Below are 26,492 nucleotides of genomic sequence, written 5' to 3'. Positions count from 1 at the left end.
AGAAGAACACGAAGAAAAAAAAAATAAAATAGATGGAGCCAGGTTTGATGAGCTGCATGCAAATGACATGTAAAAATATAAAACTGCAATACTTAAAACGGGGGCTGAGATAACAGATTTGAAAATGAGGCACTCTTGGAAAGCGGGCTCCTGAACTGCCGGAGATGAGGCTCAGAGATAGAGAGGATAGAGGTTTTCCCTCTCCTCTTCTCCTCCCTTACACTTCCTCCTCCTCCTCTTGCCTTCCTCCTCCACCCTGCAGAAGCCGCTGCAGATGACAGGGAGATGCAGATACCAACCAGTCATTGCCACTGAGTGATGAACACCTCCTCCCTTTGTCTCCTCCAGCCCTCCTCCTCCATGTTCGCCTCACCACTCGTGCAGTCCTCTTTTTCGCTCATATTTCTTTTTGTCTCTCACGTTTTGTTTCAGTTGATGGACCCTTCCCTCCTTTCTCGGGGTCTCTTATTCCTCTTCCTTCCTGGCCTGGCTGGCTGCATTTCTGTCTATCAGTATTTTATCTTTCTTGGCGGTTTTCTCTCCTCTCTCTCTAATCATTCCTCCTCTCTCTCCCTCTCCCAGGGTGATAGGCTCCTCTGTCAGGGCCAGATAGACAAACTAAGAGACAGAAAGCTACTGTCATGATGTGGGCAAGTCAGACGACAGGTGAAAGCAGAGGTAGTCTGTATGGAGCACACTGATTCAATCCCTGCAGATAAAAGCTGGCTCTCCTTAGAGATGCACAGGGTCAACATGTTGTTGACTCCATCTTTGGAATATCAGTTAGAGCATCATTAGCTTTTTGAAAAAGGATACGATGCTACACAATTGTAGAGACGTTTTACCTTGAGCTTGTATCCACTCAATTACCGAGCTAACGAGTGCAACCCTAAGCAATAGGCCTTTTTCACAGCAGATATTTGAACTGGTGTTATAATAACATTAATAACGCTATTCAAGTGTCCCAGTGAGCCATGACAGTGTGACAGTGAGTCAACAAACCAGGACCCTGACACCAAAGCAGCAAAAATAAAGATTACACCTGTTGTTGTTCCTGTTGTGATGCGTCAAAATGCACCATATGCATGTGTGAGTGACTGGGTGAACATGCTTCTAGAGTAAAGCGATTTGAGCGGTAGATATGACTAGAAAAGCGCTATGTAAGTGTGAGTTAATCAGAAGAGAAGATCTGAGCCTCTCTTCTGATTGGCTGACTGTTTTCTGAGTAATAGAACAAAAACATAGCAGATTTCAGGTAAACACTCAGAGAAACAAAATCCTGCAAGGTTGGATGGTGGGTCCAGGTGGGCGTGGCTTGGGGCATCGCCGAGAGCAGTGACTGTATAGTTGTGACATCACAAAGTTGCAGAAGTCCTGACAGCTGGTTTTAAGGCTCAGTTTCTGAATACAGGCTGTGTGCATTTCTCTGTGGACTGAGGCTTTGATACTTTCACAGTATTAATATAGAACCTAGACCTGCTTTATAATCACAAACACTTGGACATCTACCTTTATACAATATTGGACCTTGAAGTTGTCAGTATGCTTCATCTTGAGTTCCTCACCTTCGAGGCTAAAACAGAAGTGTGGAAGACGGGGGAGGGAGGAATTCACCAGTGCACTTATAGCAACGTAAATTTTTGTCAAACGATATTCAAACACACGTCTCCGACCTGTGATATTGCTCTGCTAGATACCACAACCCATGAGCCAACAAAGATTAGTGTGTCCCCAAATCACTTTTGACTCCATTTATGTCCAGGCCTCAGGAAGACAGAGAAGGGATTTTGATCTTTAAATAATCAAAAACACAGCGACAGCGAGTATAAGATCTAAGAAAATGTGTCTTTAAAGGTAGAAACTCTTGTTCTCACTCTCTTCCTTCCCTTTTTAAGAAGGTTCTCATGTAATGCGTTCTTCTGGGGGGCATCACAGAAGGTGTCTCACCACTCTCTCTAATCATCAATTTGTCATCTTCTGTAGGAGCACCATTTTAATTAATATTCTAATTTGATGGGCGGAGGAGAGAGAGAAACAGAGAGGCAGAGAAACACTGTTGATGGATCCAGATAAAATATAAAGATCAGAATCCAGTTGTAAACAAACCAGCTCAGAGTCAACGCAAAAAAAAGGAAAGAGACTACGGAGGAGACGGTGATCACCTTCACTCGTCCTTCCAGGGGAGTGAGGGAAGGAGGAAGTGGAGAGGAGAGTAAAGGAGGCAGAGAGGAGGAGAGATAGAGAGTGAGAAGAGACTACCCAAAAAGTGTTTGAAAAGCCGTGGGTGGCGCGCCTTATCGCCCCAGTTCTCCTGGAGAGATTATTGGGGGATTAGTGCGAACGCTTGTTTCTAAAACATGATGAAAAGACGTTTGGTGCGTGATAACGCTTTGAACTCCCTACTCTGCTCCTTCTAGGATCGTGCCTTCAGGCTGCCTTTCCACGAAAGACAGGATTGGGGTGGGGTGAGCTGCTGGGTGCTGCTGAAAGAGGGAGAACAATAGGGACAATGTTGTAAGTGGAGTCTCTCAAGCGGTACAGTGGGAAGACTCCACTCAGGACATGAGTCCTTTCGAAGGATGCAACAGATGCAACTAAACCTTGGTTTGCACACACTTTAGCATCATCACTCTTTTACTCTCACTTCATCCCACTTCTGAGTGGAAATTTTACAACAAATCTGCAAATTCAGTCCAATAACATGCACTTGCACTATCAGTTAATTAAAGCAGGATCCAATCAGAAGGAGAGGAGATATAATATCAGATTTGTTATGTACGATCCAATCAGAATAGCAGCAGTGGCGTGCTCGCTCCTGGGTTGCCACGGGAGGCTCACAGACGAGGACTTGGTTGTTCACTCAACCAAAAACTGTGAGGAATCAGCAGCCAGCTGATCAGTTGATCAGTAAACATTATTATACCCTGTTCTAAAGTCCAACAGCCATATCAGCCAGAATATATTTAAATAGATAAATGGTTTTACGCCTCTTTCTCAAGAGATGCAAATGACAGGATTTCCATATGACACAGGCCAGTTAACACGTCGCTAATCTAATGAAGGAGATCTGTTGGAGGGAAAGCAAGGACTGGATCTCATCTGCCTCTCCGTGTCTCTCACTCATTCTCTCTGCCCCACCCTGATTCCTCACAAACGACAAACGACCCACCGACCACATGATAACAAAGACACACACACATACACACACACACACACACACACACACACACTTGTACCTTGTCTATCTTTGTGAGGACACTCATTGACATAATGCATTCCCTAGCCCCTTACCCTAACCTTAACCATCACAACTGAGTGCCTAACCCTGACCCTAACCTTAACCTAAACCTAATTCTAACCATAACTCTAAAACCAAGTCTTAATCCTCAAAATGTGATTTGAAAGTGTCTCAAAAAGGGAGGACCGGCCAAAATGTCCACACTTTCCCAAAATGTCCTCACTCTGTGAGTAAAGTACTTTTTTTTGGTCCTTACTATGTAGCAAGTACAAGTACACACACACACACACACACACACACACACACACAGGCTACAACAACTGAGGAGGACGGGTGGTGTAAGACAGAAGCAAGGTAGGGAGTGACAGCTGGAAAAAATGCACAGGTATAGAAGTCAGCTGATGGTGCGAGTCCATTAGAGGAAAGTTGTCTGGTCAAAGGAAAATAAATGGACAATGAATGAATATTTTAGTTTTTCCACTTTCAGCTGGACTTAGGCTTTAGTTTCCCTCATTTACCTTTGTACACTTCTTGTTGACTTGTCTGTGTTTTTTATGTTAAGTAATTTTATAATTCATATTTCATATCCACTATAATATCAATAGGAAATGGAGGGATGGAAGGTGAAAGAGTTACACTCCTCTCTACCTTCTGCAAACAAGTGTAAGATTTCCAAAGTAAAAAACTGGTCTGATGAGGATAAAAAATGATCTGAATCCTGTGCTGTGGCCTTCACAGTCAGCAGATCTTAGCTCAGGTCAACACCTGGACTGATTTAGGGTCGACTTTTCGACTTTTTGAATTTAGGGATGACACTCTGGGATACTTGTGCACATTAGTGCTCGTCTTCACTGGTTTTGAAATGAACTAACTGATATGTAGAGCAGCCCAGCATCTGGAGTACAGTACATGCAATGTGACATCTGATGTTTGTCAAGTAGCATCAAACAAGTGTTCATTCAACTTCATGATAATATTTGAGGCCATAGTTTGTTTCCAAAGAAACCAGCTTTATCTGCAGCAGCAGTGATGATAACAGCTTCAGGGTGCAGGTTCAGAGAGAGCCTGATGGATTGATAGGCTGGTCACAGACCTGTGTGGTTAAAGCTCATGAGGAAGTAAATGTGATGTCCAACGTTTTCAAAAACCAAGTTGTTTTTTTTTAAACAATTTTCTGTAACTCATAACTCTTTCACTTCTACATTCAGTGCTGATTGTTTGAGAACATTGGCAGAGCAGGGCCACGAATTAGAACTGACACATTTATGTTTCCTCTCTTGGTCAGGAGACAAAGTCCAACAGTCGCAGGAGAAGTTCAAACAAACTGTCTGTATATCAAACTGTTACCTCTACATATTTTACATACTGTACCTAGGAGATGAAATTCACTGTCTGCACCACAGAGTTAGGAAACACCAGAGAAGAAATAAGGAAGGAATCAGGATCTGAGGAGCTGAGAGCTGAGACTTCAAATCAATATCACAATTATCATCTCTCAGTCAAAACTGAAACAAAAGTTGGTGTTGGGTGACGTCATGTAATAGTGTGGGATCATGGGATGCTAACATTTTTTTCAACTGTTTCTCTGATTAATTATAAACCAGACATTCAGGAAGTTTTCACTGGCAGCTGAATCAGTGTTTCTACGAGGCTGTTTGATGGACACAGGACTGGAAGCTGAGCTGCCTAACATTTGTTCATCTTTGTCTCTGATAACTTCAGATCCACATGTCTGATGACTAAAATCCTTCATACAGTTGAAAACGACCAAGGTGTAGCGTGTGTATCTTACAAATGCGGCTTAAAACTGGATAAAAGTCCATTTTGAGCTTCTGGCAGGAAACCACAACACTGACACATGAACAGAGAGGATATGACGTCATTGACAGGTGACCAAATGAAACAGACTGTTCTATGATTAAAATCACAGATTTCTCTGGTTTGAAAATTGATGTACACAACAAAATATAAACTAAACTTAAGTCCAGTCACTTTTAAACATTTGAATATGGAAAAGTTACATGTTGTGACTTCAAGGGGACATTTCATGAGCAAGATTAAATCAGTGAGAGGTTTTGATACCTTTCCAGTTAACTGCCAGACGAGTGTGTGAACACAGTATTTTTCATTGCTATTCAATTGAAAATAGAGAAAATTTGACATCTGATAATTTATTTTCTTAACACTTTTTTCTTGTGAGTTTCAAGCCATCTATTTATATGTCCATCTACAATTTTTACACTAAACTAAAATCACCCAAATACATAAATGTTGCAGGTTTTACTATAAACTATAAAGAAAAGATCAGACTGTGGTTGTAATGAATGGCCTCCAGGTGTGAAACTGTGCTGAAGTTAAATGTTTACCCTTATACCTCTTTTTGGATTTAAGTGATAATACTACGAACACTACAAACAGTGCTCTTTAACATGAAAAATTATTCATGCAGTCAAATAAAAGGAATGTGACGTGAGTTTATACTTTACATCCACTGTAATCCACCGTAGGAATGCAGTGTGATGGCTCGAGCTTTAGAGGAGCAGCGGGAGATGAGCAGATTTCTCCTCTCCAGCAGGAGGATAGCCCTGACCCTTGCTGACCCGCAAAGGGAGGGAGGCATGGAGGGATGGAGGGATGGATAGAGGAGGGGGAGGATGTGGAGTGACAGGGGGAGAAACACAGGAGGAATGTGAGATTACAGCCACTATCTCCAGTAGATACTGAAGGTCCGTCTCCTCAGTCCTTCAGTCCACAGATAGGAGGGGAGGGGGAGGGGGGCAGAAAATGAGGAAGAAGAGAGAAAATGAGTATTAAGAGTCAGAACGAGATGCTTTCCATATGAATGCAAAGCCCTCAAAAGAACAAAAATGGACTTTACAGTTTAGAGGAGGAAGAGGACGGTACGGGCTGCGGAAGGGAGGGGAAGAACAAAAGGTGATTGGTGAGGGAGTTTGTGTGTGATTGAGTGCTCGTGCGCACACACGCACACACGCACACACATCTATCTGTACACTCAGAACCTCACTGATAATAAACGAAATCTTAGAAATGAGAGCCTATCAAGCAGGAATCAATCACTGGGGTTTGTTGTCCAGGAGGATGGCGCCATGTGGAGATAAAAGGCAGGCGGACGTCTGGGGAGGGCTGGGAGGAGAGGAGGAGAAGAGGGGAGAGTATGGAACAGGAGAGGAGAGGAGAGAGGAAACGAGAGGAGAGGAAAGAGGAGAGGAGAGGAGACTGATGGGGAAAGGCCTGGTTGTGTTGTATAAGCTCCATCTGGCTTCATTTGAACTGGGTGGAGTTTTTGTTAACCAGATATGAACTGGTTTGGACCCTGATGTGGACTTGTTAAACTGGACTGAGCTGGACTAAAATTAATCGAGCTCAGTTTTCGGCACCTGGAGTCAAAAAAACATGAATAATAACTTGAGAGAAGAGGAGGACGCCAGGTAAAGCAATGCAGTCAGTTATTAAAATGTAGCAGGAATGTCTGAGTGTGAATGACCCTGCGTGTGTGAGTGTGTGTGTGCACTTGTAAGAGTTTGTGCTCCGTGCCAGGAAGCCTCTCCCAGCATCAGTATCATATGATTAGATGGACTTGCACATGATGCACGAACCCAGCCTCTGATAGGGCTCCATCCGGTCCCACACACTGTTCCCAAGGAACACACACACACACACACACACACACACACACACACACACACACACTTGTACTTCCATCTTTGTGAGGACACTCATTGACATAATGCATTCCCTAGCCCCTTACCCTAACCTTAACCATCACAACTGAGTGCCTAACCCTTACCCTGACCCTGACCTTAACCTAAACCTAATTCTAACCATAACTCTAAAACCAAGTCTTAACCCTCAAAATGTGATTTGAAGGTGTTTCAAAAAGTGAGGACCCAAAATGTCCTCACTCTGTTAGTAAAATACTTTTTTTGGTCCTTGCTATGTAGCAAGTACAAGTACACACACACACACACACACACACACACACACACAGAGCTGTTTTCATTCCCAACCACTGTCCAACACTCATATGTGATAAGGTGTTCATTCAACAACCATCTGATCTCTGACCTTTGACCTTTACAAATGAAAACCCTTCACTTCAGCCTGCTGCAATTAAACAACATGATGCACTCCCGTCTCAGTGTTGCAATACAGAGGAGCTACACTAGAATATTTATTATGATATAGCCCCAGTGTTTCACTCCTATTGCATTTGTTAGCTTGTCTTACAACAGGGCTGCATTCAATTCAATATGTCTGTTAATTTATTGATTAACCATTTAAAATAATGATTTCCTGTATAATTAATCACCAAAAGCTAATATTTGTTCTGTAATAATACAAACAGGGCTGCAAAAAACAACTATTTTCATTATCAGATCATCTGCTTTCATCTATTTTTTTGATCAATCAAATAATTGTTTTGTGCATAAAATACCCAGAAAGGCCACAATGACATCCAGGTTCCTTCTTTTATCAAGAAACAGAAAACCCAACCCTTTTTAGAAGCTTGAAGAAAATGTTTGATATTTTTCTTGATAAATGACTAAACTGTTGAATATAATATAATATAATATAATATAATATAATATAATATAATATAATATAATATAATATAATATAATATAATATAATATAATATAATATAATATAATATGTTCAAAGCAAGATCATCTTTTCCTATATTTTATATTTAATGCACTTTTGAAGTTACATTTTTTAAATAATTGATTTAAGTGATTAATGGATCAACAAATAACAATTATGATACATTTCTTGGTTCTTGTTTTAATAAAACAGCAACTTAATCTGTCTAAAATGCCAGATGATGCAGATCTGCCTGCTCAATAGTTATGTCATATATCACTGATGTAATTTAAGAACATGTAGATAAATATAATTTATGAACAGACTGCACATTGTACAGTGTGTGAGTCTGAGACATCTGGACTGGACTGGACATCATGCACGTCAGCAGTGTCTTGTTTTTATTACAACCGCTGGACTCATAATGGTCAATTTTATGAATTACCATGCTTTAAAATAATCGCAATGTAAGAAAAAGCCACTAAAAGTAGAGACGAGCTTACAAATAGAAAAATTCAACAACTAACTACACAAGTGCTGTTAGGATTGTGTCCTGCAGTAATTACTGTAAACTCATGGGATTGAACCATTAAAAAAAATGATTAGAAATTTAAGAGCAGAATTCATCAGTCATGTCCATGAGTCATTGATGTGACTCTAGAAGAATCTGCATCCTTTCAGTTTAAGAGCTCCTCTATGAGAATAAATTAACAGTTACAATAACAGTTAACTGATAAGTGTAACTGAATCTTTGCCAGTAGATGTTGCACAATGATCACATTAGAGCTCTTACCTCTGTCTCCTGATCATCTGTGCTGCCCTCTGATTGGAGGATTCCTGGGTAAGGTCCCCACGTTGTGTCTGGATGGAGGTCCCTGCCGGCCACCACCCTGCTGTCGCCGTCTTCTTCACCTAACTCCAGGTTATCTGTGGGGAGGAGAGAAGAGAGGAGGAGCGGGTACCATTAGGGAGGGTGAAATAAACCAGACTGCACAGACGCATCAACATGTTAAAGTGTCAAGGGTATAATGACCTGATCATTAAACAGCTGGTATCATCCAGGCACTGATAAATATGATGAAGAAACAGTCTTTTTTTTTTTCTTTTCCGGTCAAGTCTGAACTGCCTTTTACTGATCTGATTTTAGATTTATATTTAACATTTAAAGATAGTGAGCATTGGTAGATATGCTTATCAAATATCAGTTTCAGCCTTCAAACAGCCCCACTGACCCACAGCAATCAGCACAGACCATGTGACAGGCTAAAAAACATTTCAAAAACAATCAGCAGAAGCATCATGTGGCTTGAACTTGACCTGAACCCTCGCAGCAGCTCAGGCCATGGAGTAAAAGCTATCAAAAGGCCAACAGCAGGGGGAGTTTGATACAAGCTGAGCCCTGACTGGTTCAAACAGGGAAACTTCTTGTGTACTTCCTCAAAGTGATAAGTGCATAAGGATGGCAGTGACGGCTGTGGTCTGAGCCTGCTGCAGCCCAGATAGAGCCAGATAGCCAGGAGGCACAGAGGACTGATCCATTTATTTAAAAACTGAAGACAGCTCGGAGTGCAGGAGCAGCAGCTGTCTGCAGTTTGGAGAAGTTTCTGCAAATCTGAGGAGCAGCACTAATGAGTGTTGCAGAGGGAACTCCACTGACTGACGGATGGGATTAATGTCAACTGCTTCAGCAACACCAGCGGCCTCAGGGTCTGCCTCTGGAGAAGCTTTCGTGTTATGACCATCTACCTCTCTCTCTGATCAAAACATACAAAATCCCCCCCCACCTTTCTCATCTCATCCATGGTTCAGGCGACTGTTTCGGGGGGTCGGTCTAAAGTGGCGGGCCTGATAAGAGTGTTTGTCTAACACTCTCCATGTCAAAACACTCATCTATCTTCTCTGTATCTATCCCCACCAGAGAACAACGGACAGACGCTGATAAAATGGCTTTCCCACAGCCGGTGGGGGGGGGTTTGGGTTATGGAGGGGTGGAAGGAGCAGGAAGGAGGGTGGTTTGAGGGAAGAAAGTCGGAGGGATGCAGGGAGGTGAGGAGCAGACCTTATTTAAAAAAAAAAAACAGCAGTTGAAGATATTGTTTTTAGTCGCCAGGCAGCTGTTGTAGCGTACCCACACAGGAAGTGGCGAGTTGCTCAAAGTTACAGCAACACTCTGGTACAATGTAATGAATAACACACAGGTCACACAGTGATCACGCGTTATGGAAATAGTTGACATTGTTTGCTGGTCCTAGCCTGTGTCACAGCGTAACCAGCCCTACTTCTTCCTTCTCTTGCCCCGGTGCACATGAGAGCGTGACACTGATGCCAGATGCATAATGAGCTGAGCTGACCTGCAGTACTGTTGTGTCAGGTCGGGCTGAATTTTTAATTGGCTGGTTTTTGGGTGGAGCTTGAAGAAAACCTTGTTGCACTTCATTGCTGAAATATACCAAATTAAAAAGGACATGTTTGTGGTGTTGGCGTCCAGCCTCCTCACACACGATCGCTGACAGATTCTGTCTGTGTCAGATTTCAGTCTGAGGTTAAGCACCAGCCCAAACATGATTCCTCAGACAGTCTAAACCTGCTGGCTGCAGAGTCTGAAGTCCAGCGTCTGTCCAACCAGTATCCAATCTCCTATCGTGCTATCAGTTGCCTCAGTTTGGCCACTATGACCCCCCCTTATCTCAGCACTCCATCAATGTCCAGTCTGCTGCCGTGCCATTGGCCAAGCCTCACCACATGGGACCCTTATCAGCCTGACCAGCTCCGTTGACCCTCCTTGTGAAAGAGTGTGAGGATTTGACCTCGGAGATCCTTTCATGACTTGTTGCATCAGGAGTGCACCTTTAGGGGAATCAGATGGGTCGTTTGTGGTCGAGGCACGGTCGAGGGCAACCTCAGTGTCCACATGTTTTCATGAAGTCTTCTGAGGTGTGTTTGAGATACACAAACAGACCTAACAGTAAAACCCTAAGAGAAACTGACCCCTTCATTAGAATTCATAAGCATTTCTGAAATGTGACATGATGGCATTTTACTGACTGCCTCCCTACTAATATATTTTCAGTGATTTGTCTCTTCTGATCCAGCTGTGCCGTTTTTAATCAACCATCACGACTCAGAAGTGGACAGTGGCGCAGTCTGACCTGGTACTGGTGACTCTGTGGTGATGTAATGTCCTGTTCTTTATATTCTTTAAATTCTGGTATTTCCTTTGGAGTGAAGGTATTTAACGGTGAGGGGTAACATGACATGAATGCTTAGACGCAGGTGCTGACGTATTCAATTTTAAATCTGCTTCTGTTAGCATCAGCACATCCTCTCATTTCTGATATGACAACTTTTCCTACTTAGCCGTGACTTAAAACCTTTTTTTTTGTTGTTTTTTGGCAATATATCTGTTTATTTTCTTACTTTTAGTGTTCACACTAAGATTGTTTAAGTGAAAACAAACCTAATAAGTGAAAGAGAGGGAGGCTAACTAAGTGCATGGAGTGGATAATGAAACGAGCAGTGTTGGTATTGTCCAGATCAATGCCAGCCCAAACAAAGTTACTTTTACTTTGATTAGGAGATAAAGCTGGACTAACAACATTTGTAGAAAATGCACAGATGGTGGAAGATGCTGTTTGGGTTAACTTAGAGTTAGAAACTGTCAATGTGCCTTTAAATCTGAGAAGTTATCCTGTCACTTTCAAAATTTGCACAGAGAAAATTAAGTATTAGATGCGTCCAAATTCTAAATTTACAGTGTGTAGGTGCAACAGGCCATGTGTTGTACATTTGTAAAATGTCACTCACGTGATCATGACACAAAACCATCTGAGAAACATTCAACACCAGCAAGTGAAAAATCGTAGATACAAGGGAAAGCTGTCTGCTACCTCTGTAAAACACACCTGCCTGCCGACTGTAATGTTACCATGACAACAAACCTGAAGTCACCTTTAGGACTGAGTCAGAGTTTAGGACTGGGCTTATTTATGTCTCTTCATACTGTGTCTCAATGTCTGATTCCATGACTCTTTACCTGGTGCCACTATCAGGTCAAATTTAATATGAATCTAAAGCCTGGGTATGAGACACACTGTCTAATGATGACATACTTCAACAAATACAACTAAAAACTATCCCCATCAACTTTAGCTGTCATTTTTATTTATAGCTAATTAGCACATGTTAGCATGCTAACATGCTAAACTAAGATGGTGAACACGGTAAACATACCTGCTCAGTTTGTCATTGTCAGAATGTATCATGGTTTTTTTGTTTTTTTTTAAATAAAGTGATAACCATACAGGCTAACATTATCAATCTTATTTTCTGTTATTATCAAAATGCTGTAACATTATTACTATTAATAATCTGATTAAGAAATATAAGAAAATGTACATAAATGCAAATGATGGAGTGTAACTGGTTAATTACAGGCAGCATCAGTGGCTGTGGAATAAGTAGCTGCCAGAGAGTCTGTTTAATAAAGCACAGCCTTCTCATACTGGTAGAGAGAAAGTGCTATCAGTGCACCTCTGCTAATGAGTGCGGTTTGCTAATCCCAGCAGGTTAACTGTGTTCGCTGGGGTAACATGAGGCCTCCAACAATCCTAATCCCTGTTAATTACCCCTCCTGCCCACCACAGACCTGCATAATAACCCAGTGCTCCTTATCAATATGGCTGCACTGGCTGCTACTACCATCACTGCACTGTATGATACTACCCCCATCACACACACACACACACACACACACAATTCTTTCTGTCATTCCAAAGAACACAAGGCTGGATGGGCTTGTTATCAATATCAACCAGCTCCACAGTATCCACACAGCCTCAGTGATTTAGCTCTGACAGACAGACAGACAGACACACACACACACACACACACACACACACACACACCCTTACAATGACTGCCTTTACATGTGCCTAAGGAAGCAGGTTACAGTCGGTTTTCTCCAGTAAGATGATTTATTAACTGTCATGTAAACAAGAAACCTGGTTTGTGTAATCAGGGCAGGGGATTAGAGAGACCTGACCACAGGTAGGTTTCTGATCACCACAGGGGAGTATCAGCGTGGATTGGCTGGATGGAGGAGAAAGGAGAGATCAGTGTATGCTCATATTTAAAAGAAGTCTCAAAGGGGCCTGTAGGAGTCTAAATAAGTGGGTTTCCACCACTGAACATCTGAGTATTTGTGTCAGTCAGCTGCGTTTTCCATCACTATACAGTTAGAGTCAATGAGCCAGAGGTGGAGGAAAAATCTGATGACTGATCCGTTGCACTTCTGCGTGGACTTACAGTAACCAGGTTACTGCAGTCCATGTAAACACATTCGCCAATTACCCGCAGCACCTGATTTCTGCCTGTAAACACACTGCTCTCTCTCTCTCTCTTTTTTTCTCACACACACACTGAATACCCACTGACACATTGACACATTGCAGCCTAACACACACTGCGCTCCCACACATGGAACCGGTACTCATCATCCCACCAATATACACACCCTGTCACCGGCTACACACAAAAGCTTATCAATACGGACGCTTCAGCAGCCACTGGGGCGTCCAGGCCTCTTTGATGAGCCAACACAATAAAACAATCAGTCTGTCATTAATGAAATGACTAACGCAATTAACGGATGAGTGTGAGCGTGTGTGTGTGTGTGTGTTAGTGGGGAGGGGGCACAGAGCACAGAGCTGAAGGTGGCAGACAGCCATTAGGAACAGACCAGGACAGTGTTGATGATGTTGTTACAGGATCTTTGGGTGAGTTCTGTCAATGGAAATGTTTGTAATATCTTTTAGTTGACACACACATCACAACATATCTTCATGTGGAGAGGTGCCGTGATCCAGACTCACTGAACGACCAGGCAGCAGTGCAGATCTCGCCCTCTGACCAATCAGAGAAGGCCACGTCAGAGGTGGGAGCTCAACATGTCAACGCACCTCTGGTACACTCCTCCTCAAGCTTACACTGACTGCTGGAAGACGTGGCTATGGTCGACTTGCAAGCTCCCGACTCCTGAATTAACTGAGAAAGTGCACACGATGAGGATGGGGGTGAAGGGCTGGGCGGGGCAAAACTGGGCAGGTGGGCGGGGCAGAGCGGTTTGCTTCATTCCAGTTTCATTTCCAGAACTCAATGAGTACGATGCTGATGTACATATGTAAACTATAAAACATGAAAACTGAAAGCACAAAGGAGAGAGCACTAATTATTAAAGGAACAGTTTGAACCAGTTTGAATGTTGTGGCTGATCTGTTTATTTCAGTCACGTCACACCGATGTAGCTGCTGATACTAATGTCTGACTGAAACGGCTGAGGGGACCTGGCATATGGAATTTTGAATTTTGTTTTACTTTCCTAAGGTTTAATGAAATACTTTTTTATCTTTAGCTTTATTACTGGTCAATACAATGTGTCTGCTCCCACCATCTTTGTTGAAAAGCTATTCCTTCATCTGTGGAGTCACCATGTATGACACAATTAAGCAGAAACACTAAAGCATTCAGTTTCAGTGTGTTGATCTACGGAAATATACACAGGGATTTTTAACTCTGTGGAGTGTTTTTAAACTCCATAATATTTATTTTCATGAGCTGTTTTAACAAGGAACAGAAAAAATGCCCGAGGCAGGAAGTGGGGTTAGATGATAAATTTGTGAATGATGGAAAGTTTGTATAGTTTATGGACGCCTTGATGAAGTTATTGGTTGGACATGGTCAAGTCTGCAAAGGTCAGAGAATGTAACACCACATCACGGCTTAACGATGAGTTTATCTTTCATGTTTTAAAGAGATAAAGCTTAAAAGGCAGCGTATAAAAAAACACAAAGTCAGAAAGTTAACACTAAAAGTAACACTAAAAATAACACTAAAAGTTAAGGTGATAGTGAAGTGACCACCATCTGCTAAGGATTCACTCTATGAGCAATGCAGAAAATCATATGAGGGACAATAGTGTTATTCTATACTTAATCAGGTAAATTCATTGTTGCATTGCCAGGTATAGTCAACCTGGAAGAAAAATTAATTAAATCTGCAGGTGGGCTGTTATCTGAACTGCCGTGTTGTATTATTAATACATGTTATTGAGTAGAAACTGTCCACAACTTTGGGAAGAATCCAAAACTGTATCTGAACCCAAAAATGGAGACGCAGATTTTTCTGGCTTGTTCAGAGGCTGGTAGTGCTCATGAAAACACGTGAGAAGTTTTTTTTTTTTTTTACTTTAGGAACAATGGCTTGTCAACATTAGCTACTGATTGTAAAAGGAGTCAGTTATCTCTTTCCACAGTGGGTGTTCAATAATATGTATGTGGCAGTATGTGGAGCCCCACATGGACCTATCCTGGGTCCACTGTCATTTTCTATCCTTAACATGATTCCCAGTATGTTCTCATGTTGTTATATTACCTGTATTCATGTGAAGGACTAAACCTCATACTGTGCTGTACATTACACAACAGAGATAAATGATCATATATTTGTTGTTTCAAGCTTCTCAAATGTGAGCATTTCCTTCTTTTCTCTAACTTGTGTTGTTGTTGAATATCTTTTGGCTCTGGACTGTTAGTCAGACAAAACATTCAACACTAAGACAATGCCAGTGTGAAATCTTTTTCATTTTCATTTTTTTATGGTCATTTTCACCATTTTCTGACATTTTCTATACCAAATATCTGATTAAGTAAATAATACACTATGCACTAATGTACAGGAGATGCAGAAAAGGCCATCATGGCTAAGCAGGCCTCAGTTGTGTAGTAGTTGTTGTTCACCATCTACATGTGACTAATACATTTTGTGTTTAGATTTAACACATGAAGTGGCACCAGATCCACATTGTGACGTCAGTCTGTAGACGTTTTGCTTAATTCTCTTTAGAGAAGTCTGACACTGTGTAGGGCAACAGAGTTGCATAAAGGAGCAGTGCTTGGTCAGTAAATAGGAATGAGCATGCTCAAACAGCCTGCCTTATTGGATATCAATGTGATATAAGGGTAAAAAAAGAAAGGTGTAACGCAACACTGATGTTCTCCTCTATCCAGCCTAATTGATTTTTAAAAAGACTATTGTTGATATCAAATGAGCACATCGCGGCAGAGCTATTGATTTTTTGACACCGCACAACAGGAAATCTTTATCTGCGTGCTGCTCCGACCCCGCACTAATAGGTGGGGTTTAACCTTTGCTGAATGACAAATCCCAACACCTTCCATTCCTATTCTCTCTCTAGTCCTCACGGGAAACGCAGGACACATATTGTAGTTCTGCTAATGTGAGAAAATATCCTGTGATCTGTGTTCACACATGACGTTGAATCCAATTCTATCTGCCAAGTTTACAAGGGCTGTCCTCTTTAAGACTTCTCCTCCAGTCACTACAAAATAAATCATTCAACGTACTGTTCATAATGAAAACATCACTCACAGCTTCACAGCGTAGGTTGGAAAAAGTATGTGATCCCCTCGGCTAATGACACCAATTAAAGCTAATTGGAGACAAATGTTATCAAACCAATCAATGAAACAAGATTGGAGGTGTGTGTTAGAGCTACTTTGATTCATAAAAAAAAAATAAAACACTACAACGTTTTGAGTTTGCTTTTTACAAGAGGCATCCACTGATGTGATCCATACCTCACAACAAAAAGACATGATTTGCATAAAGCTGAGAGGGTTCCACCATCATCTGAAAGAGTTTAGATCCTAATCAGTCCACAGTTAAACAAACTGTCTTTAAATGGAGATGATTTAGTTCTGTCCAGCTAAGACGACTCCGAAGACACAACACAGAATCATCAGTGAGGTAAGAAAGAAGCTCATCTCTCCTTCTGAGTCGACCACACACAGATCACGGAGCACGGTGTGCTGCCATTGGACACCACAGAGGAAGCTGCTGCTCTCCACAAAAACATTGCTGCTCCTCTGAAGTTTGACAAAGAGCAGCTTGACTCTCCACAACACTGCTGCTTAACTGTTGGGGAAGAACATGCAGCTCTAAGTATGATGTAGAAGGGCTGAAAACATCATCCCAAGGGTGAAGTAGGGTGGAGGCAGCTTTGGATGTGGAGCTTTGTTGCCTCCGGGCCTGGACGGCTCCACATCATTGGGGGGGGGGAATAAATTACCAAGTTTATCTCGTGAGCTTCAGCAGGTGAAGCTCACGAGAAGCTGCTGATGCAGCAGGACAATGACCCTAAACATCAAAGTAAATCCACTACAGAATAACTGAGCCACTTAGATTTTAGCGTCTCTTAAACATATTTTATGGAATACAGATTGTTTCTGTTCTTTAAATTAACATGCACAAAAAAAGATTTATCAAAAAAGGTTTAACCAGCCAGGTTCTGGGGGATATTCTGTAGGTTAAAAACATAATAATACATGGAGTATCAAAGCATTGGAGATAACTCTAAAACCTGCATTCATTAATATTTGGCCACTGAGGCGAGAAGAACTTAAAATAACACAAAAAACAACACACACAACCCTGACAAGCTGTATTATCACCTTATATATTTATGCCCAATAAACACAACTATTTGCCTCTATCAGATATGAAACAATTACTGACAGCAGTGAGACTAGACCATAAAACCAACACAGTAAGCTAAAAGAGGCTAAAAAGCTCAACAGAGCAGTAGAGTTTGGTGATAAGTATTAATCACATTTCAAGTAGTTATTTAATTAAATTTTCTACATTTAAAAACAACTGACTAATGCAGCTTTAAGTGGAATCTTAATCCACAGTCTTTTCTCTTTATTTCTGATGGTCAGATATTTGTATTCTGAATCATACGCTACATTTTAAATTCGAAGGATCCTCAAATCTCTGACACTTTTAATGGATTTCCAACAGTTACTAGGACTCTTTTACCACACAGCAATGACAAGTTTCACTGTTCATCTAAAATATGCATCACCTATATGCATCATGTTAAAACATCTGGACTTCATAAAACTAAACAATCCACCTGGTGCTGTCCCTATTACCCTGGCTGTTAGGGTTCAGTCAGTCATGGCTCAGTTGCTCATGATTGTGATGACGCTCTTGAAAAGTCTAAAATTTGCATTCACTGATTCTACACAGCTTTTCACATTAATGACCACCTACATTATTTAGAGTGCCGGCTGATAAAAGGCCTCCGTCTGACAACAAGAAAGCAAGACCTGATTGAGCCTTCTTTTCTCTTTCTCCTCTCTCCCCACGATCTTCCATGCAGCACCCCTGGGTCCCTGGAGTCCGGCAGGCTCGGCTCAGCGGCAGATAGACATTTCTGGGATAGACATCTACTGCTCAGGACCACGCAATCATTTCCATTTTACCCTCTGTTGCACAGGCAAGATAAGACACCTGCGTAGCCCTGCTAATCAGATGAGCTTCAACAGAACTTTATCATTGACATTTACCACTGTTTACCCAACTAATTTCTCTTAACTGCACTGCTGAACTTTTATCTACAAAATACATACACCACCAGAAAAGAGCAAGAAGCAAACATGCAAATTCACAAATATGCGAAGAAAGATAAAATGAGGGGGAAAAAAACTAAAAGCATTTTTTTTTCTGTTCAGAGGACGAAGGGGGTAAAAACAGAACAAGTGACAGGGCTACTGCTGATGAGATGAGCCCCCCTCTCCCTCCTTCCTCCTCCTCCTCCTCCTCACTGAAGACTGACAACAAACAAATGCAAAGAATACAAACGGTCACAAGCAAAAACTTCATTTTGAAGTTCGATCACCTGACTGCTGGAGGGAGTTTTATGTAGTGCTGATAAAAAAAAAAGTGCCTCTGCTTGCATGTGTGTGAGAGACAGAGTCATTATCCAGTCAGTCACAAGACTGTTCATCCAACACACTGATTATAATAATGTCAGTTAGTTTCAGTGTGAACTGAATGTGGGTTCATATTAACTCTGACCTTGGTGACCTCTGACCTTTCAAGACAAAAATACCACATCTACTTAAAAGAAAAAAAAAAATACACCCATTTTATGTTAATCACCACATGCAGCGCCGTGGTTTTAGGCCCTGAGCTCGGGGGTCCCTCGTAACTCCTCATTCATGCCCCTCTCTAGCCGTGTACCAGTGCAGGGGCTGCATCCTTCAGAGGCTGAATTCAAGACTGCTTGCTTCACAGTTTTTGTGAAAAAAAATTATGTGTTGTTAAGGTTGCTAGGCGAAAGGAGCTACGCTTTGCAATGCGACGGGTACAGCTGGTGACGCAAAGCAAAAGTCCTCCATAGGCCAGACTCATTTCGCTGTGGCTGTCTACGGCGGCTATGAAGGGCCACACCTTTGTAGACCTCATGCAGCCGCTGAATTGGGAAACAGCTTCTGTTTGGTGCACACAGTTCTTATGCTCCAGCACCACCTGACACCAAATTTGCTGTTTGGTAATGGGATAAAACCTGTTTAGGAAAATACAGCTTAAACCTTAATGCAATGAAAGACATGAAACCAGATTTTTTACACCGGGACCACCTTCACAATGAGGTTTCAGGATTAGGTGATGAAACAGGATACATGTTAAAGTTCCGATCATGTATGCAGTCCCCAAAATGTCCAAACAAATCAGCATTAACCTGATGACACAGTGAATCTGCAGCTTTTGGGGCCGTGCAGATGCAGCCTAAACGTCGTTTCATTTCGCCTCATTCATTCAGCCTGATATTGTGTACCTGTTAACTACCGGCTGATTTAAGAGTTGTTGTCTTTATTAGATGACTAACAACACTGCATGTTTTTCATGCATGTAGCTGTAGCATGGAGGAAGTGTCGGTGCATTTCACAGCCAAAACAGAGAGAAGAAATGATTTTAGGAACTAACAGCTCTTTCAACAGACATATAGCCACAGGCACCAATTTATGTATATAGCATAAAGGTTATTATTTATTTATATTATATATTATGATAGGAACCTATGCTATGAATTCCAAAACAGGACAATATCAAATTCACTCATAGACATGTGAGTGTGTGTTCTCCGTCTTTATGTTTAGTGGAGAACCATGACTGCTATATTGGTGTGAGCAATTCTAATGTGAAACTGTGAGTCAGGGAGAAAGAGGAAATGTCAGTGCATGTGAGTGTGCACCTTAATGTCTGTGTGTGTGTGTGTGTGTGTGTGTGTGTGTGTGTGTGTGTGAGGGAGCACGTACTTCACGAGCACAGCCCTCCCTCACTCACACTCCCACCTCCATCTCTTCCCTCTCTCCTCGGCTGTAGCCTGTCAAAAATTGAAAGTGGAGACCTTCCAGAAACTATCCCTGATAATCACACATAAATTAATTAGAAAATGTTTCTTGACATTCTCTACACACAGACGGGGAGAGAGGAAAAAAGACTGAGGCAAAGCCACAAAATTAATTGTACGGTATGTGACTCCAATAATTAATTCAATCATTAATTCATGTCTGCTTTAACAACTCCTTCTGGCTCCCCGTGAAAAAAAAAAAAAAAAAAAAAAAAAAAAGACATTTCAATCAGGCCGGTATCGGCAGCACAGGCCGGGGTAGGAGACGTGGAAAAGTTTAAGAGTGATAGACTTGCTCGACACACTCGGGGTCATTTAGAGGTTCACCAATTAAACAGACAAGAGCAAGAAGAGAGCAGCGAGTGAAGTGGAAAAACAAAAGGAACATGAGAAGGGCTGTACAACACAGAAATCCTTCATTTATTCCTCTGTACTTAGTGTCCATATCTAGAGAGAATACACAAATATGTCTCTTTAATGGCAACAACTGAAGGGAAAAAAACTCTTTGGCAAGATTTTATAATTCAGCTTCAGACCTACAACATATTCGAGTTTATATTCCCTGAATCAGCTTCACCTATAAGACATAAAATTAATCAATAGAGCTGCAAAACACAGCAGGTTTTAGTATTTTCCTTAAGAATTATTTTTCCCATATACAAATATAATATATGTGTATATATTGCATTTCTATGTGTAATATATATGTACATGTAAAATAAAATCATATGTGAAAATTATAACTGAAATTGGAACATTACATATATCATCAACATATATGATCCCAACATGTTATACCATTTAAACAATGATCATATAGATATTTCTAATATATGTATAATACATACATGACTATTGGTATTTCATATATCCAGAGGATGTGTATATGTGATAATAATATATGCCTTTTGCAGTGACATATATGGCAACATGACTCTTGATATAGGACCATATATGTCATATATTACATTTCTTTATGTTACTATGCCTCTGCTGTGACCCAGTACCTTCTTAGGTTTACAATAATTCATACATATGATCAGTCTACAATGCTGAAAGGTTTATTTAGTGTCAGACAAAGTGGAAATAAATCCATGTAAGTGATTATGATGCAGGCTGATAACAGCTGATTTTATAGCCAAAATAACATTGGGCTAAAACAGCTTGTGTTTTGTTTTTTTGGTTTTTTGGTTTTTTTTTCCGTAGTTGCTGCTGCAGACACAAAACTCCCTGAAGACTTGAGTAAACAAGTGATTGTTGTCTAATAAAGGAAGGAAACTGGTGAGAGAGAGATACTGTGGAGGACACAGAGAGAAAGAGACAGAACATGATAAGAAAGAGATATTATGAGGATGGGAAAAATGAGCAGAAAGCAGAAGATGTGTGTTCTGTTCTAACGTGGTGCGAGGCCAGCTCCCAGACCAGGACAGAGGAGAGACAAATCCTCCAACACGAGCTTTTTCTTCACTGCTACAATGGATCAATTCAGGGTCACAGCTAAGCAATTTTTTAATGTCACCGCCCCAAATGACAGCAAAAGGCTGCTGGGTTTAAAATTGTAAACTTTAATACATTTTAATTTTTTTTATTTTTGTCGACAGGCAAAAAGCAAAGAAAGGGAAAGAGTATCACAAAGGTGTACAGCACACGCTGGTGGAAAGAGCAGCAGCTAAATGTGCAAAGTTAGCAGCAACAAGACTGAAAAGGTGAAGTCAATTAAAAATAATAAGCTACAGGGGTTCGTATCTCTCCTAATGAGCTAAGCTACTAGAACCATGAACCTCATCAGACTGAATCAAACTGAACATCCCTCATATACAGTCCACACAGCCAGTCTGTGGACAGTTACACCTTTTTTATAATGAGGCAAAAAAAAAGTATCAGAGAGATGTCAAAGGTTGTTGGTTTGTTAAAATCAACAGCTGCACAGAGGAACAGCAGAGCACGAGTCTGTGGATGAGCACAAAATAAAACCTGCTCTCCAGGATGTCGGCTGACATGTTACATGGCTGCTATAATAACAGCCAAGGATTGGTAAGGTTTTGGAAAAGGTTTTGGTGATTTGGAATAAAATAAGTACTTCCTCAACATTATAGACAATCTTTGTCATCATGGATACAATAATAACAACGTGGTTAACTTTGTGGAACAGTCATGGTTAATAGGAGCAGCATAGACTGGTACTGTCACATGGGAATTGAACACTGCTCTTCTGTGTCATATTCATCCATCCACCCCAACCTCCTCCTGATGTGGACTTTGTCGCTCTATAAACTACGTCGCTGCACATATCTCTTTGCTCCTGTCATCATTACTACGACCACTAGATGTCGCCTAGCAACAAAACCTAACTATGGGTCATGATAACCTGCTGACAGACGACCTGTGGGCTCGTTTTTTACAAGAGGACAGTCTCATAGTAACACATTTTGTTGTAGGTATTAACATCAGCCAGAGTGTCAGTAGAAAATGATATGAGCATCTTGACTGAGAAAATATAAAACATTCAGATCAGGATTGTTACACCCAGTCAGCGCCAACAGGAGGACACAGTGTTATCAGCCATTAGCACCAGTTTATGACCACGAAATACTGTGTCTCTGAGTCTTTCTCTGGATGACGCTGCTCGCTGCTGTCTCAAAGTTCAAACTGTATCCAGACCCAGCACCAGGAGTTACTTTAGCAGCTGCATCTTTACATTAAAATATAGCAGTGCAGCTTTACCATATTGTTAAATGGTGGGAGCATGACAAGTTAAGTACAAACATGTGCTCAAGTGTATTTTTGTGTGCGGTGGCTGCAGGAGAGGCCAGGAATCTGATAGGAGGGTAATCAGTGTGCCAATGTCCTGTCCTACCACCAGCAGCAGGCCTGCCATGGGCTCACACACTGGGCGTATGGGAGCTGCTGGGCTGATAGCAGCCGGACAGCATGAAGAAATGTTCCTTTAGATTAGGGCCTCGCACCTATCAATCATCAGGGATGGAGGAGGGGAGTGACACATCACAGACAGGCTGGAGAGAGGAGATGGGAGAGCAGATGTGTGGCAGCGTGTGTGTGTCAGTCAGAATATGAGGTGTAGCTCGAGAGCGGGTGATGGAGGCAAAGGGGGGGTGCTGCCTTCGAGTAATTCTTATGAGTTTCTGCTTCAAGTAAGTTACAAGTTTTCACTGCACACATGCAACCTCTTGTTCACGCACAGTGACACAACAGAGTCGTTTTTAGGCACTTTTTAGACACTCATATCAACACACATCTCACAAACATGTTGGCATGTGAGCAGAGGCTTTGCTGACATTTGCTTTTGTTACAAGCATAATTTCTATCAGGAACCCTAACAAAAACTGGTGATAACACACAGGATAGTAGGTGAGGTGCAGTTTGTGCTGCAAACTGCACCTCACCTTGTGAGGTGAGGTGTGTTATTGTCACCATGAGGAAGAGCTCACAACAGGTACAGTGTGTTACCTCCCTAAATGTTGTGGCTTCAACAGATGATACAACAGAAAAACTCTAAGAAACAGTTGGACCTTTGATGAGTGGCTTATCAACGATAAAAATATAACCAGATTATTACAGCATTATAAAACACTGTAGAATAACAAACAGATAATATTCCACTTCTTACCTGCTGAGCTAATTCACACCCATTAAAGAAACAACTGCTAGTGGCTGTTAGCTGCATGCTATCCTTAATAGAGCTGAAACTATTAATTATTAAACAACTAATCAATAAATGATCAATCTAGTCGAGTAGAGTCAATTGACAGATATTTTCAATTAATCATTTAAGTTAATAATTAGGCTTGAGCTTCGCCTATTTCCTGCCACAGGCGATATCTGCAGACATCACCTCGGGCTGCGGGAACCTTCAGTGGGTATTTGTTACTGTTTATATTTTGTAGGCTAAAGGGTTCATCAATTTTTATAAAATCAATAAAAAATAATTGTTAGCTGCAGTCCTAATCTGCAACATCAGTTGCTATGCTAGTTTAGCCCTGTGGTGATTTAGCTAGCTAACAAAGCTATAAACCACTACTGTGTGTTCATGGGACAAGAGAGAAAACTTCCACTGAGCTCATTTCTAACTTCATGCTGTACTCTGAGGTATCTCAGCCTTACTGACAAGATGTGCCCTGTGGACAAATGACAACCAATCATCGTCCTGTAACATTTTGATTGACAGGTGGAATTGACAGGGTGCTTGCAGGGAAACGCTCCTTCTGAGACACAGGAGTCTGCTGGCTGGAGATATGGAGGGAGGTTACAGAGAGTGAGAGTACAGTATGTCTAAGTGTGTGAGAGACGGATGGATGTGGGTCAACCCCGCTCTACAGGAGCTAACAGTTGATGTGCAGCAATACACTGTATTTGTTACTAGCTACCAGACAGACAATGTCATCCAGTTAAATTTTCAGATGTCATTTCTAAAAACAATTCTATGGTCACTAACGTTACTCTCCCACATCCTAACATCACCTGACACCATTTCACACCTCTCCCACTCATTTCACCTCATCCTCCTCCACTGTTTGAACCTGGCTCTTCATTTTCCAGTTGTGGCAATAATTCTGATTTCCCAGATTTCATTGAAAAGATCTGTCAAATAGCTCCGTCACTAACAATGAGTAAGTGGATCAGACAGTCATAAACAAACCTTTGAGTTAATGTACCAGTTTGCCTTTGTTGTCTCATCTAAAAACCCCTCCCCCAAATCTTTAATATGAGGCTAATAGAGGGGGCTCCCACCACCAATCTATGGCGTTACCCCCATCACCCAAACAATCCAGCAGGCACACCCACCAGAGGCAGTGATTGGCCAGGTGTGCAGAGGTGAGTAATGCCACTGAGTGCCGACTGTTTCTGACACCTCCCATGAGAAAAACTGAAAGACTGAATGTCTTTCTGAATATCCACCATTCCCATATCTAATGATTATAGTGGTGATGGCCAGCTTTTCTTACCATCTTTGTATGATGACTTTGTACCATACATTCTTTAATAATGTTTTCTCATCACATTGCTATGCCATGCTAGTGGCTCTCTGAGCATGAACCTGAGCTAACAAATACACAGTGATGATACCAACACGTTGATGTTTAGCAGGTATCATGTTTATCATGTTTAAGGCGTTAGCATGCTAATATATGCCAGTTAACACTAAACTAGAGATGACTGTGGGCATTTGGTTTTTTTGGTATTTGGCTATAAACCAAAGAACTGGACAAAATTAAATTTTGATTTATTAATTTAGTTCATCTTCTGGGGACCATGTATGTGTGTACAAAATATCACCACACTCCAGTCAAAGATGCTTTAATTAAAAAAAAAATGTATCAATTATATTTAAAAAAAAAAAAACAAAAAACGAAAAAACAAAATATCAAGCTCTTGGTGGAGCTGGTGATCACCAAAATCAGTAGGATTCATCATCTGGGAACCATGAATGCTAATCCTGCTTTCGAAGGATTAGTGCTAACCTTCTGGTGGCACTAAAGGAAAGGTCCCATCACCAAAGCTGGTTGGATTTATGCTCTGAGGACCATGAATGATTGCACAATATTTAATGACAATCCATCAAAAAGAGAGATGTTTCAGTCTGGAACAAAGTGGTGGACGGATCACTGACCACCCAGAAGACAAACATTACCATCGTTTCAGCCATGCTGCTGACATGGCTACAAACTTTATTCAGGTGGTATTACATTTATCCCCATTGCAAATTATCTAAACCCAACAAACCCAGCTTGTAATAAACCAAATTCATCCTTTAGGGAAGCATTAAGATACACTGACAATCTTCCCTCCAAACTCAAACCTCTGATGCTTCGAGCACCGCACAGAGCCAACAAGATCTGTCATTTCATCATATTATATCTCCCTCATCTTTCTATCTCTTAACCTTAACCACTTCCCATTCCCTCACCTCTAATTTCACTATCTGAAGTGCACCTCTTAAAATCTCTCAACCCTCGTTTCTGGCTCTCACTGATCCTTAAACATTCACCCCTCTTTCACCCTTCATTAGTTATCTCTGCACTCTCAACTCAATATTATGCTTCTTTATTCCAAACCACTTCTCTTGGTCCTCCTCCCTCTTTCAATGCCTTCTCTCCTGTTTCCATATTTTTTTTCTTAATCCTTCCCTTACCTGTTGTCTTTCTCTCCTCCGTCTCCAACCCTTCATCCCTCTATCAAAAGTTCACCCCCTTTAACCTCGAGATGACATCTTGTCTCAGCGCTGGGAGTTAACTGTCATTGCTCCTTGTTTACCAGATAATAGATGATACACAGTTACACAGAAACCACAGATATCTGAGCTTTAACACTGCACTTGTGTCAGGCAACCTTTATCGAAATGTGAGCAGATTCATC

At 41.3% G+C, this 26,492-nt stretch overlaps 1 protein-coding gene across 3 annotated transcripts in view; it reads right to left on the bottom strand.

Annotated features, from left to right (window-relative positions):
- The window catches only part of zfpm1 (zinc finger protein, FOG family member 1), a 109,603-nt gene that overhangs the window by 20,642 nt on the left and 62,469 nt on the right, over positions 1-26,492 (bottom strand). For all 3 annotated transcript variants that reach the window (XM_071490307.1, XM_071490323.1, XM_071490317.1), the window contains exon 4: positions 8,637-8,770. In XM_071490307.1, coding sequence (XP_071346408.1) covers positions 8,637-8,770 — 134 coding nt within the window. The remainder of the gene's footprint in view (positions 1-8,636; positions 8,771-26,492) is intronic.

This window comes from Trachinotus anak, unplaced genomic scaffold (genome assembly GCF_046630095.1).
Source record: "Trachinotus anak isolate AG129_WGS33_773 ecotype Australia unplaced genomic scaffold, CSIRO_AGI_Tana_v1 ptg000002l, whole genome shotgun sequence".
NCBI classification, from domain to species: Eukaryota; Metazoa; Chordata; class Actinopteri; order Carangiformes; family Carangidae; genus Trachinotus; species Trachinotus anak.
This window is presented reverse-complemented; position numbering and strand designations above follow the sequence as displayed.